Source organism: Mastomys coucha, unplaced genomic scaffold (assembly GCF_008632895.1).
Source record: "Mastomys coucha isolate ucsf_1 unplaced genomic scaffold, UCSF_Mcou_1 pScaffold15, whole genome shotgun sequence".
NCBI classification, from domain to species: domain Eukaryota; kingdom Metazoa; phylum Chordata; class Mammalia; order Rodentia; family Muridae; genus Mastomys; species Mastomys coucha.
Window position 1 is genome coordinate 11619631 of NW_022196897.1, and position 14703 is coordinate 11634333.

Sequence of the window (14703 nt, forward strand, 5' to 3'; positions counted from 1 at the left end):
TATAAAATAAAAAAAACTGTAATGCAAAAAAAAAAAAAGAAAAGAAAAGAAATCAGAGGCTATGGAACGTTAATGGTTTTGCCCTTTTGATGGCAGGTTGGACTTCCTGAAGTACAAAGGTAGCTCACAGACACAGCCATGGCTGAGAATTTCACTTTTAGAAACTTAGTTGGCTCCTCTATATGCTAGACTTTTGTCCTTATTTTGATTTTCCTTTATATATATATATATATATATATATATATATATATATATTTCCTTTATATATATGTGTGTATATATATATATATTTAATTTTTGTCTTAGACAGAATTTCTGTGGCTGTGAAGAGATATTAGACAACAGCAACTCTAATGTTAAAAAAAACCATTTAGTTGGGGCTTATAGTTTCAGAGTTTTAGTCTATTATCATCATGGCAGGAAGCATGGCAGAGTGCAAGCAGACATGGTGCTGGAGAAGTAGCTGAGGTTCTACATCTTGATCCACAGGCAGCATGAGACTGTTTTCCACATTGGGCATAGCTTGAGCATGTGAGACCTCAAAGCACACCCTCGCAGTGACACACTCACTCCAATGAAACCACACTTACTACAGTAAAAACATACTTCCTTATAGTGCCACTCCCCATGGTCCAAGCATTCAAACACATGACTATGGGTGTCACACCTATTTAAACTACTACAATACTCCTGTATTTTATATTTCTATAAGCAACTAATCATACTTGGGGTTGTTATTTTTGAGCAATCCTTATGAATCTGGAGCTTTATAAGAAATATTTCCTTATTTTAATTTCTACAATTTTATCTAAGACAGTTAGCACGAGTATTTTCATTTTTCATGTGATTAAATACGAGGTTAAAAAGAATAATCATACAGTTGGTCATCAAAACTTCTTAGAATTTGAACCTAAGAAGTCAACTGCCATGTCTTCATCTAACTGTGCTACACTATTCATTCATCAGAAAATAGTCTTTATTTTTCTTAGAAGTATCATTCTGATGAGGTAAACATATAAATACACATTTGTTACATTGTTTTTCTGGTTTCTGGTTTTTGGTTTTTTGGTTTTGTTTGTTTTGGTGTTTGTTTGCTTGCTTGCTTGTGATGCTGCCGATCAAACCAATAATTATACAACTGAGCCAAGTTCTCTACCAACTAGACTACTAAATGGACTATTTAAATGGTAAAATATAGGGAGCGAGGAAGAGGAGAGGTAGGAGAAGGGGTCTTGCTTTTGGAAGGAGATTAGGTGGAGGTCAAAATGTAGGTAGCGGAGACCCCGGTTAAGGTGGCGGATCTGTTACTGGAGGATTTAATGTAAAGAGTGGCTTACAAATTAGGGTGCTAGTTGCTACGCCCAGTGATTGTGTTACCTGTTAATTCTGAACTAAGTTAGTGTGGAGTTTTCCTTCACGAGGCAACTGAACTCTCTGAGTTTCAGAAAGGGACAACATGGATGCTATCAACCAATCTCCTGTGGATGTCCTGCTTCCCAAGCACATCCTGGATATCTGGGCCATAGTTCTCATCATACTGGCTACCATTGTCATCATGACCTCCTTGTTCCTGTACCCGGCCACTGCTGTCATCATCTACCGAATGCGGACTCACCCAGTCCTCAATGGGGCTGTCTGAGACCCTTGAAGGTGGGATGGCGTGTGATAAGGGCAGGAGTCTCGCCCCTATCCTGTTCTCAGAAAGACAGCAGGGAGACTCAGGAGCTGGATTTGTGCTTTAGTTTTGATTCTGCTGTTGGCCAACAGTGTAGATGTGATCAAGGGACCTAACTCTGTGAGTCCCGGGCTCCTTAGCTTTCTGCTATGGGTCATGACCCCTACCTTCCTACCTCACAGGGTTGTGAGAACCATGTGACAGTGGAGGTCAAAGTTGTTTGTGAGCAGTGAAGCCACACAGACATTGTGTGATGAGAAGCTTTGAAGAACCAAAGACCCCTGAAGCTGCTGATGGTAAAGGAGGTGAGGGAAACTGGGAAAGAGGAGCTTTGGCCACTGCCCCTCGTGCCGAGCCAAGCAAAATGGTGCATGCACACCGTTCTCAGCAAGGCAGATTTTTTTTTTAAGCAACACTCTTTCTATTTTTCTCAGTTTGGGAGAAAGAGTGAGTATGGCAGAGGAGGGAGATGAGTACAAGTTTCAGAAACGTCTCAGCCAATCCCTGCTCCTGAAGGAAAGCTTTGCCATTATGTACCAAGTGAGATGGCCTGCTTTCTGCACTGTGGCACTTCACATCTCAGTTAGTGCTTAATCTCAGCCTTGTTGGAAATGCAGGGCCGCCGTGGGCTAAGTTTCCCGCCCAGCATTTCAGCTCCTTTGTTTGCCCCACAAGTAGAGGGCTCCCCTCTGTCTGAGCTTTGTTGTATTTAGCTTCAAGCTTTTGTTCTTAATCTTCTGCAGCACTGGCGATGGTACTTTGGCCTCCTTCATGCTGGGAAAGGATCCCACCACTGAGCTACAGCCCCGCCCTTCTAGCCCCCACAGCTGTCTGAAGTACTTATTATTTTAAGAGATTTCCCAGGACTTTTGAACCCGACTTAAAACAACGATGGTTATTTTAGATGCTATGATTTATATTTATAATAGAGATATTTCTAGACTATTAAAGCTTGCCCTTTGATACTGAAGTCAGGGCATCTTGGGATTTATTGTTAGCTAAGAAGATAGCATAGATATTGGGATAGTATTATGTCATTGATGTATGCATCCAGTTCCCAATAAATGCCACACTGAACATGAAAAAAAATGGTAAAATATAACTCAATGTTAGGTCTCAAATGCTGGATAAATGGATAACTGAAGTGCCTATTAATATACCAAAGTGGACAGCCATGTTCCCCCCTGAAGCCCTTAGTCTCTATCTGCTACAGGGCTATCCAGGCTGGCATACCCATCCCCACCCTAAACTTCTCCAGCCCAGAGGCTGGGCTGCCCTTCTTGCCAGTTGCCCTTCCCTATATAATTCAGCCATTTTGACTATGCCAGTCTCTTAGTCTCTTGGCCTAGGCTGCCCCTCTTGGCCAGCAGTTTCTCTCCCTTCTTTCCTCTCACTTCTCCTTACATGGCCAAGCTCTGTCTAGTTATGTCTACTCTGGACCCGCCCAAATACACATGCCTCTCACTACTCTCTCTCTCTCAAATCTACAATAAACTTTCTCTTCCACCATATCTAGGTCATTTCCTTCTTTATTTTTTTCACTCAAAAAGTACTTTTTAATAAGTATCTGAAAACATTAAATATATACTTGGATCTACATAGTTTCATAGACTATGAATATTAATTCTTTATTAATTTCCCATCTCATTTTATTAATGTAGAGGTCACTACTTTTTCTTGGCTCATGGTAGTAGACCAGTTACAGGCTGGTAATGTGTTTTCTAATGTTATCCCCTTTCTAATGTTATCCTCTTTCTCAGTTTCCCCTCCTCAAACCCCCTATTTCATCCCCACTCCTCCTGCTTCTATGAGGGTGCTCCTCACCTACCCACCTACTCCCACCACACCACAATGGCATTTCCTTACACTGGGAAATTAATCCTCCACAGGACCAAGGGCCTCTCCTCTCATTTATGCCAGACAAGGCCATTCTCTGCTACATATGCAGCTGGAGCCATGGGTCCTTCCATGTGTACTCTTTGGTTGGTGGTTTAGTTCATGGGAGCTCTGGGGGATCGAGTCTGGTTGGTTGATATTGTTTTCTTCCTATGGGGTTGCAAACCCCTTCAGCTCCTACAGCCTTTTCCCTAACTCTCCCACTGGCTGGTAATTTTTATGATAAGAAAGTATCAGGTCTTAAATTCCTGTTTACTATAGTATATTTTCTCTTTGGATTTGACAACACCCTCTAAGGGCAAATATCAGAAACAGTCACAGGTAAATTCATGTTTATACTAATTCTGAGGGAAACAACTCAGTTTAAACTGAGGGTATTATTTCTTTTAAAAGTATTTCTATTGTTCTTATTCCTTTGTTGCTTTGGTTTTTGTTGTTGTTGTTATTGTTGGGCTGGGGACTCAAACTCAGGGCCTTGAGTATGCCTTGCAATTGTTGTAGCACCTGCTTAATTTCCTAAGCCATATTTACAATCCTAAACTAAACACACAAAGTATAAGTTTCAGGGAAAAGAATTCAGCAATCATCCTGTTAATCATTGACTGCATATAAGGCACCATGCTAAACTGAGAGATTCATAACAATATACAAAATAACATTTCAAATTTATATTATTTTGGTTTTATTTTAATCATAACAAACTTGGAAAGTCAATATATGACTATCTCAAATCCTTTGCAATATAAGGAAATACAGGAAGAAGTCAATAACTACATTCACTAAAGCATTCTGTTGTTACTGGACAGGACAAAGCAAAAGTTTTTCTTTTCTTTCTTTTTTTTTTTGTTTGTTTTGTTTGTTTGTTTTGTTTTGTTGTTTTGTTTTGTTTTCTTGATGAGACTATTTCAGGTTTACCTAGAATTTCATCCACTTGTTGAGGAGAAATTATCTATGGAAAAATTCCCCACTCTATTCTAGGAACCAAGGTCAGAATGTTCTAGCTAATTTATCTTCAGCCTATTTGTGTGGAAAAACCCTACAGCTAATGACTTAATTTAGCTGCTTCTGTTAAACTACTTGCTTCTGCAAAGCCCTTCCTCCTCTACCCACCTGTAGATGCTGTCATGATGTGGGTTTTGCCTTTAAAACCCCTATGTTCTGGACACCTGGGATTACCCAAATACCTTTGTGTGGTCCCAGCCAGCTGAAATAAAGATTTTTCAATTGCCTCTAAAATGGTCTGAGTGGTCATCTCTGGTAGGCTACCTGTAACACTATCACTAAGTTTTAGGCATGTGTGGAGATGGTTTTCAGGGTAACACAGTATTTAGCAAACCAGCACAGTGGCTTACCCTTGTAATCACAGCACTCAGTAGACTGATACAGCAGGCTTAAATTACATTACAGAGACCACAGCACCTAGGTTATAGCTTAAAGACAGTCTGGCCTATAAAATGAGAGACTGTCTCAAATACAGACAAAATTAAAAGGAAAACAAAGAAGGCGTGTGTGAAATGATCCTTGTGAAACAATTATAAATCAGCTCACTTTATTAAACAAATTAAGAGTCCTCTAGCCAGCTGACCAGAAGTAGCCTTGTGCCTGGGGAAAATTCTGCCTTGACAAAAGATGGTAACTTTTTTTTTTTTTTTAATCAAAAGCCTGCAATCACATCACACTTGGTGCAGGCCAGGGGTCTTTACAAATATAAACTCTGATGAGTTCAACGTCTCAGCAGGCCATTCCTCCAGAAGAATCAAACTAGTTTTGCATATCAGCAAGGAAAGAGGGCCCTTTTGTTGTTGTGAAACCCTACCAAGAAGAGTAGAAAGCCACTTATTAACAGGCAAAAGTGACTCCCAAAAAGAGGAGGAGCAAGGTGAGGACAATTTGACCATTCTTAAGCTATTTTATTGTATATTTCCATTATATTAAATGAACGTCAATAAGAATTTATTTACCCTTCCATATTTTAGAAAAGGCCTATAGAGATGAGGAAAAGGTCATATTTACAAATAACATCTGTGAGCCGATCTATTTCTATCATTAAATAGCCCGTCCATTCTTTTCCAACAAAAGGTCATAATTGCTATAGAGTCTTGATTTCTATCCTTCTGTTGAAGTTGCTCCATCCTCATGGATCACAGATTTACTCCGATCTTTCAGTGGTCTTATTCAGGAATCTAATGCAGCTGTCCAAGAAAATTAGTTTAGTTTGTGTTTATTATAAACAAACTTGATTATTTGTTAATGTAAACAGACTCTAAACCACAGAGGTTAACTTTGGCTTAAGAAGGGGCACAGACACCTCAAAGTGACTATTATACAACATAAATGATGATGCTGTCATCATAACACTACCTATTGCTGGGTTTCAGACCCAGTGACAAGGTACATAATTTACATAGCAGTGCAGTTTTCCCACCATCACACGGTCCCTACCTGACATATCCTATCCCCAACCCTGAACTTTCCAGCCCAGGGGCTGAGCTGCTGCCTTCCCACTAGAGACTCTTTGCTACATAACTCAGATATTTTGATTTTTCTTCTCTTTCTTTGTCTATTCACCCTCCTCCTCCTTTCTCCTTTCTTCTTTTTCTTCTTCTTCCTCCTCCTCCTCTTCTTCTTCACTGCTTTTCCTTCTCTATGCATGCACTCTTTCTCTCTCTTTCTCCTCCCCTCTCCTTCCCTATAGCAACTTCCCTGGCCTCCAGCTTTGGGGACAGTGAACCCACCTGTCTGAGAGCAGTTTCCTAATAAACATGCATTTATATATATTTTAATCTGGCTTGAATTGGCTTATTTCACTGGAGAAGAAATAATGTATCACCTATGAGTTAAGGCTTCTGTACTATAGAAACCACAGTTCCCTAGATCCTTCTCAGTTTTGATGGGAAGTATTATTTTATTATTATAGAAATTATTTATGAATTACTAACTTATTTATTAACTTAAAATATATTATTATTATAAGAATAACTGAATTATTTAAAACAAAACAAAAACATCAAATAAGCCTTTTCAAATTCTCTGAAATCTTACTGTCCTAAGGTAACTCTTTGGAGAGAGGCTATCATATAACTTTTATATTATAATATGAATATAGTATCATATATTGTAGAGTTTGTGGTGTCCGTGTCTGTTCTGCCACAGGGCTCAGGCTGCTTGGGAGGTGGGACAGGGGAAGTTTTGACTGTGTTTACCCCATGCTGGTGCCAGGTGAGTGTTGGGCTATGGGAAGCCACAGGACACCACTCCAAGGGTGGGAGAGCACAGTCTGAGGTCCTGAGGGTGCTGGAGCTGGCTTAGGGGTTCCTGGGCCTGCAGGAAGACTGGGGCCATCTGGTTCTCAGGCTCTTGGGCACCCAGGTGCAGTTGGGAACCATGGAAGAACTGAGAATGGAGTGGGGGCCCATGGGTTGGATCTAGCCCAAGGTCAACAGGGAAAGTGGGGAGATCTCCATCTGGGTCCTGTGGGGATAGAGTCCTTGGTTTGTCAGGGGTGGCTTGGCTTAGTGGAGATCATGGCTGGGAGCACTGAAGGCTTTCTGTGGGAGATTAAACAGACAGAGGGCTCTTTAGGCAAAGGCCTGCTCCATTGCTCTCCATGGCAGATCCTGATGAAAGAGACAGTCCCTGGCTTTAAGGCATTTATTGTCATGGTGGAAAGTGGATGAGTAAAAACTGTACCCCAGTTCTCAGGATGGGCCTGAGGTTAAATACCTTTTGCAGGGAGGAGTATCTGGGAAGGGGAGCTTATTGGCTAAGCCTCCAGGCCTTTAGGTACCTCATTAAAATGGAGATCTGTCTTGAAGCTATGTGACCTGTGGTCATGTCCTCTGGAGGGACTTGGGGTGTTGACCTTATGTGACTGAACAACACAAATCTATGAAGGGCTGCAGCCTTGTGTCAGGAGCCTAGTGTCCAGGAGCGTGGCAAATGCCTGCTGTTCCTCAGGGTCACCAGGGTTTCCAGCATGTGCTCAGCCAGGAACCAGGCTGCCTTTCATGGTCCTACAATATATGATATTATGATATAATATATTTTATATATTGATATATTTTATAAAATCAAGGATATGTTTTGTGGAGTGCGATATGGTACAATGAGAGGACATACCTCAGCAGGCCCATGCTAAGCATCCCTCCCCCTGAGGTACCTGCCATATAAAATAGAGTTTATTTAGGGTCAGGGGAAGAGGAGTTCAGAAGGAGTAGAGGCAGAGAAAGAGAGGAGACAGAGAAGGACAGAGAGAGAAAGAAAGGAGAAGAGGCTGGCCAAGAGCATTGGGAGAGAGAGGCTGAGGGGAAGGGGAGAGAGGGAAAAAGGGGTCAGAGAGAGAAAAGGGGCAGAGAGTCAGAGTAGGAGAGTCCAAACAGTCCCTTTTATAGCAAGCCAGGCCTACCTGGCTGTTGTTACTATTGGGTAGGGCATAGAAGGAATCCCAACATATATTATATATAAGTAAATTTATAGAATAAATATATATAAATACTATAAAAATATTAGTATTTTAAACCTTAGAAGACCTTTTAGATGTTTCAGAAACTAAATCTTAAAAAAGGAAAAAGTGAATGGAAATCATTTGCACAAAATACAAGTTTTAGTATATGAAAGAGTGATGACTAAATCTTAGATAACCTAGAAGAAAAACAAAGAGCCAATTTTATAATAATCCTTTTAAATATTTATTTAGTTTCATTATGTAAGTGGGATAGGGCATGTACACATAAGTGTTGATTCCCAGAGAGGCCAGTATATGACATCAGATGACCTAGAGCTGAAGTCACAAATGGTTATAAGGTGTAGCACATGCATGTTCCAAACTGAACCCTGACAGGACCTGTGTAAGAGCCATCCCACCAGCCCCTGGTTTTATGATGCTATTAATAAAGCATATGATAGAAACTACTATAGAAGAAAGTGGGAAGATAAACACTCTGTACAGGTAAAAAAAATAGTCTTGTCATCAGTGAATCAACAAATATCACCTTACTCAAAGAGTGGATGGCACATATTTTATTACTATTCTAACAATTTCCAGGACACTAAGAAAATGCAAAGAACTTTATTATCAATAAGCTAATGAAACTCAAGTCACATGTTTCCAGTTAGGCAGTATTTAGACTGAGTATTTTCTTTCAAGATCACAACCAGAATTGGCCCACATGGTTATTAAGAAAGCCTAAGTTGTCTTGGAAATTTGTAGATTTCATTTATGAGAGATAATATTGCATCCTATTGTGAGATTAATTTTAACTTCAATACTTAAATAATATGTATTTGATATTTAAATAAATCAGCATTTGGTCAAAATATGAGCTCTGAATATCTTATGACTTATACATTTGCCTCAACCACTATAAAACTCAGATTATTGTTAAAAAGTACCTTCCCCTCTTTCTTAACACTGAATTCAGGCTCTTGAAGATCTTCCATAATTTCTGCTTTGAGATCCAGTGGTGCTGTTTTGCTAAAGTTGCAGGTTTCTGTCAAAAAATCCCAAAGCAGCTCTCCATTTTCATTACCATCAATAAAACAGTCTGTTATGTCCATGGTGGACAAAAGGTCATAACATTCATACTTAATACCCAGGTCATCCAGTATCTGAGCAAGATCAGAAGATGTGACATACTGGCAGAGGTCATCCCTGGGTAGGCGAGATCCATATTTTTTCCATAGCTTTTCCCAGCCACTAGTTCCTATGCAAACAACAAAGATTTTATTTTTTTATTTTTTTCTTTCATTTAGCTTCTCTCAGTCATTATAATAGACATTTTGAGTAGAGCACAGAACAAAATAATATTCACACCCTTTGTGAAGCTTAATTCAAGTAGCATAACAAAACCAGGGAGAAGATTAAATATGTCATATGATATAAAGTGTAAGCAAAAAAAAAAAAAAAAAAAAAAAAAAACAAAAAAAACACAGAGTAAGTCATAAGTTTGGTCAAAGACATTTAACTACTGCTGTTTCACCTATGGTGATCACAGAGTCTGTTTCATATGGCAACATTTGAGCCCAAATCTTTCAGCAATCACATAGGCATCACAAGAAAGGTTACTCCAGATGGAAAGAACAACTATTAGGGATTTGAAGCAAATCCAAGGCTGGTACATTTAAGAACTAACCAGTCAGCCAAGGAACTTGGAGTTGAGTGAGCAAGCAGAAGAAATGAAAGACATATCAGTGAAATATTTTAGTGTAAATACTTTTCACTTAAACAAAATTGAAGTAGTTTAAACTTTCTATTCATTTCATTTTTTCATGTTGATAATCAAAAAGTTCTGCTAGTTAGCATTAAGTGAATATTTATGAGTTAAAATTGTTCTATAACAGAAGCAAAGGAACACAGTAGAAAATATAAGATCTATTATAGTAAACTGACCACTAAATGACCTGATTTTCTTGATTTCAACCTGTCTTGTCCTAATTAGTTTTGCTTGTTTCGCCTACGTTGTTTTGTCTGACCACTTCCATATACAGCATATATGCACATGAAAATATAGTTTTTTCCACAGAACATTTTATTTCAATGTAAACAAATCTGCAAATACACATACTTTCTGTATTTTATATGTAGTCATTACTAGATGAATCATATTCTCTTCTGGTTGTACTTTAGAACCTGGTAGTCCCAGTATCACAAAATACAAATAAACAGCTAGTCAGTTGAATTCAAACACATGTTGATCATTTTCTGTTAACCCACAGCTTATACAAAGCTATAGTAAAACACCGAAAGGCAAAGGCACTGATCTTTACTTTCCTAAGCTCATAAGAGCCTTTGATGTGAAATAGTAGGAAAGTTCCAGTACAGAGAGTGAGGAAGGGGTACTCAAGATAGTATAGATAAAATCTAGTGCTATTTACTCCATGTTTTTTAATGGTTATGCATAAGACACTATGACTGGAGAAACTAGGAGCAAATCTAGTTAACTAAACTGGTGAAAATGGGCAACATATTTGGCAGTAATATTTCTTTAATTGGGTTGAATATCTTATTTAAGCACAAATTAAACTTTTAAAAGGTGATCTTTTTATTTTATAATTCATACTTTTTATTTAATATTTCTGACAAGCATAAGCAAATTTCTGAAATATCTTTTCTTGTTTTGCTCAGTGGTTACATTAAAAAAAAGATAATGTGACATTTTTTCATTGTAATAAAAATTTCTTCCCAGAAGTAGTGACTTTGATAATAGGAAGACCTTTTATGAGTTCTAGTCTAATGAACTGAACACTCTAAGTTCTTAACTCTCATTTTTAGGAACAGTATCAATTGAAAATGCTTACTTCTTACAGATGACAATCCCTTATTCTTCAATCAGTAATAAAATCTGGTGAATTACATATTTGAAAAAGCAAAAACTCTTTCTACCATATGAAGTGCATCAAATGAATAACTTCTGGCTCAAGATTCTTTAAAAAAAAAAAAAAAAACCAAAGTTAATTATTACTTTTACTGACTTTATGGTTCCCTACAAAAACACACAGAGCTTATTTGGATCCCATGTGTGAATAAATGCAAATAACATGGCTCTGTCTCTGGACAAATAGCCTAAAATTAATTAAGGCTTAGAAGTAAAGTTTATATATGTAGGAAGTACATTAGTATTCACACCCCATGTGTCCTCATACCCTTCCCTGGGTCTGTTTTGTTTTCAGATTTCTTGATGCTAATAAAACCTATGGGTTTTATTAACTTTTACCAGCAGACTACTGTATCTATAAAGGAGCTTGGTCAATTCTAAAATTCACATGGAATACCATATTCTAAACCATAAAATGCTTTTCTTTCTTATTTGTAAATGCCTAGCAATTAAATATGAAACTGCTCAAAATGTTAGATTCACTAGTAGAATTGTTTTGTTTTGTTTTTGTTTTTGTTTTGTTTGTTTGCTTGTTTGTTTGCTTTTTTTGCATGAATATGTCTTTTTATTGCAGAATTTACTATTCTAACCATTTAATAAAAGAACCTCACAATGTACTCCCTCCCTCCCATAAGTGAATAAATATGAGAATCAAAAGACCCCTGGTTCCTGTGAGTAGTAAACCTCCAAGCATTTTCTGGGTCCTGATGAGAAACAGCCACTACCTTTGTTTAGGTCCCAGCAATCATGTGCACACAATGGAAAATCACTCAGCCATTTAAAAAAGAATGAAAATATGTTGTCTTTGGGAAAATGTATTGAACTGGAAATTTTTATCTTCTATTTTTGTACATTCTGCTTTTTAATTGCTTTCTTTTAGTTCAGGAACATTGTATGCCATTAATTTAATGTATTTTCACAAAAAATTTTCACATTACACAGAACAGTTCATTATAACTGAAAGAAAACTATTTTAACATAGACACTACACAAATCATAGTACAATATGCATGTCCAGGTGTAACTCTCTGTGCTTATAACCAGAAAACTGTTAGTTTTACTATTCCCATGTACTTTTAGCTTTATTTACCTTAGGCAGTAAAAAAACTTCTTTATTTGGTTTGGTTTACATATTTACTGCAGATGTATAAAAACATGGTTAAATGCATGTACGTTTCTGGCTGTTCAGTTATTTTGCATAAGATCATAGTAACACTTAGGAAGATTATGAAACAATCAAAATTAGCTCAAATAATATAGATTAATTTCTTTGTACTGCAGAATAACTCAAGAGGCAAGAACTGAGTTTAGTCATCAAGATTTCACCTCAGATTCATGCCTCACGTTTTTTTCTTAATTCATCAAAATAATTTATAATAGTTAAATGCCTCTACATATACATTCTATCTTCTGAAGCTAAAAGCAATCTGCACTCAATCAGTTTTTAAAATCTATTTGGAACATTAAACATGATAGAAGTAGGAAAAAGATCTCTTATGAAGTCTTCTATGAAAGGAAATTGTGACAAGTTCCTCATTAGACAGAAACTGTTCCATCTCCAAGGGAGAGTACACAGCATAACTGTAGCTTCATTACTACAGTAATGAATTGGGTAGGGTTCTTCTGTTTCTATTTCATGGAATAGTCTGAAGAGTATTGGTACTAGGTCTTCTTTGAACGTCTGATAGAATTCTGCACTAAAACCATCTGGTCTGGGTTTGTTTGTTTTGTTTTGGTTGGTTGGTTTTTTTTTTTTTTTTTTTTTTTTTTTTTTGGTTGAGAGACTTTTAATGAATGCTCCTATTTCTTTAGGAGTTATGGGACTGTTTAGATGGTTTATCTGATCCTGATTTAACTTTGGTATTTGGTATCTGTCTAGAAAATTGTCCATTTCATCCAGATTTTCCAGTTTTGTTGAGTATAAGCTTTTATAGTAGGATCTCATGATTTTTTTGAATTCCCATAGTTTCCTTGTTATGCCTCTGCTTTTTAATTGCTTTCTTTTAGTTTGGGAATGTTGTATATCATTAATTTCACGTATTGTCACAGAAAATTTTCACATTACTACTACAAAGATAGAGAATAGTGGCAGGTGCCCATGATACTCAAGTGACCAAGACAGGAGGGCCATTAACTTTGAATCCAACCTACGCTACACACTGAAATCTTACATATGACCTTAATGCCCATGCTGCATTTTCTTTTTTTTATTGGAGATTTTATTTATTTCCATTTCAATATTATTCCCTTTCCCAATTTCCCTTCTAGAAATCCGCTATGCCATCCCCCCCCCCCGCTTCTATGAGGGTGCCCACCCACCCACCCACTCTTACCTCCCCACCATGGCATTCCCCTACAATGGGGAATTGAGCCTTCACAGGACCGAGGACCTCTTCTCCTATTAATGCTCAACAAGGCCATCCTCTGGTCCCTGCATGTGTATTCTTTGGTTGATGGTTTAATCCCTGGGAGCTCAGGTGGAGGAGGGGTGGGGGAGGTCTGGTTGGCTGATATTGTTGTTCTTCCTGTGGGGTTGCAAACACCTTCAGTTCCTTCAGTCCTTTCTCTAACTCCTCCATTGGGGACCCAGTGCTCAGTCTAATGGTTGGCTGAGAGCATCTACCTCTGTATTTGTCAGGCTCTGGTAGAGCCTCTCAGGAGAAAGCTATATCAGGCTCCTGTCAGCAAGTACATCTTGGCATCCACAATAGTGTCTGGGTTTGATGTCTATATATGGGATGGATCCTCAGGTGGGGCTGTCTCTGGAGGCCTTTCCTTCAGTCTCTGACCATACTTGGTCTCCTTATTTTCTCCTGTGAGTATTTTGCTCCCCATTCTAAAAAAGACTGAAGCATCCACACTTTGTTCTTCATTCTTCTTGAACTTCATATGGTCTATGAATTGTACCTTGGGTATTCTGAGTTTCTGGGCTAATATTCACTTATCAGTGAGTGCATACCATGCATGTTCTTTTGTGACTAGGTTATCTCACTGAGGATGATTATTTTCAAGTTCCATCCATTTGCCTGTGATTTTCATTAAATCATTGTTTTTAATAGCTGAGTAGTACTCTGTTGTGTAAATGTACCACATTTTCTGTATACATTCCTCTATTGAAAGACATTTGAGATGTTTCCAGCTTCTGGCTATTAAAAATAAGGCTGCTATAAACACAGTGGAGCATGTGTCTTTATTACATGTTGGAGCATCTTTTAGGTATAAGCCCAGGAGGGGTATAGGTGGGTCCTTAGGCAGTACTATGTCCAGTTTTCTGAGGGCCTCCAGACTGATTTCCAGAGTGGTTGTACCAGCTTGCAATCTCACCAACGATGGAGAAGTGTTCCTCTTTCTCCACATCTTTGCCAGCATCTGTTGTCACCTGAGTTTTTGATCTTAGCCAATCTGACTGGTGTAAGGTGGAATCTTAGGGTTGTTTTGATTTGTATTTCCCTGATGACTAAGGATGTTGAACATTTCTTTAGGTGCTTCTCAGTCATTTGAGTTTCCTCAGTTGAGAACTCTCTGTTTAGCTCTGATCCCTATTTTTAATAGGGTTATTTGGTTCTCTGGAATCTGACTTCTTGAGTTCTTTGTATATATTGGATATTAGCTCTCTATTGGATATAGAATTGGTAATGACCTTTCCCCAAACTGTTGGTTGCCACTTTGTCTTATTGGCAGTGTCCTTTGCCTTACAGAAGCTTTGCAATTTTATGATGCTCTATTTGTCTATTGTTGATCTTAGAGCATATGCCATTG

The 14703-nt window shown here is 38.1% G+C and overlaps 2 protein-coding genes across 5 annotated transcripts in view; one reads left to right on the forward strand and one right to left on the reverse strand.

Moving 5' to 3' along the window:
* Positions 1–1456: 1456 nt before the first annotated feature.
* LOC116091872 (small integral membrane protein 3-like) lies at positions 1457–1639 on the forward strand. Its single transcript, XM_031373301.1, has one exon. The coding sequence runs from the start codon at positions 1457–1459 to the stop codon at positions 1637–1639; it is 183 nt and encodes a 60-aa protein (XP_031229161.1).
* Positions 1640–8240: 6601 nt separating this feature from the next.
* Hnmt (histamine N-methyltransferase) overlaps positions 8241–14703 on the reverse strand; it is a 35876-nt gene continuing 29413 nt past the window's right edge. For all 4 annotated transcript variants that reach the window (XM_031369218.1, XM_031369220.1, XM_031369219.1 and 1 more), the window contains one exon: positions 8241–9273. In XM_031369218.1, coding sequence (XP_031225078.1) covers positions 8912–9273 — 362 coding nt within the window. In that variant the 3' untranslated portion in view covers positions 8241–8911. The remainder of the gene's footprint in view (positions 9274–14703) is intronic.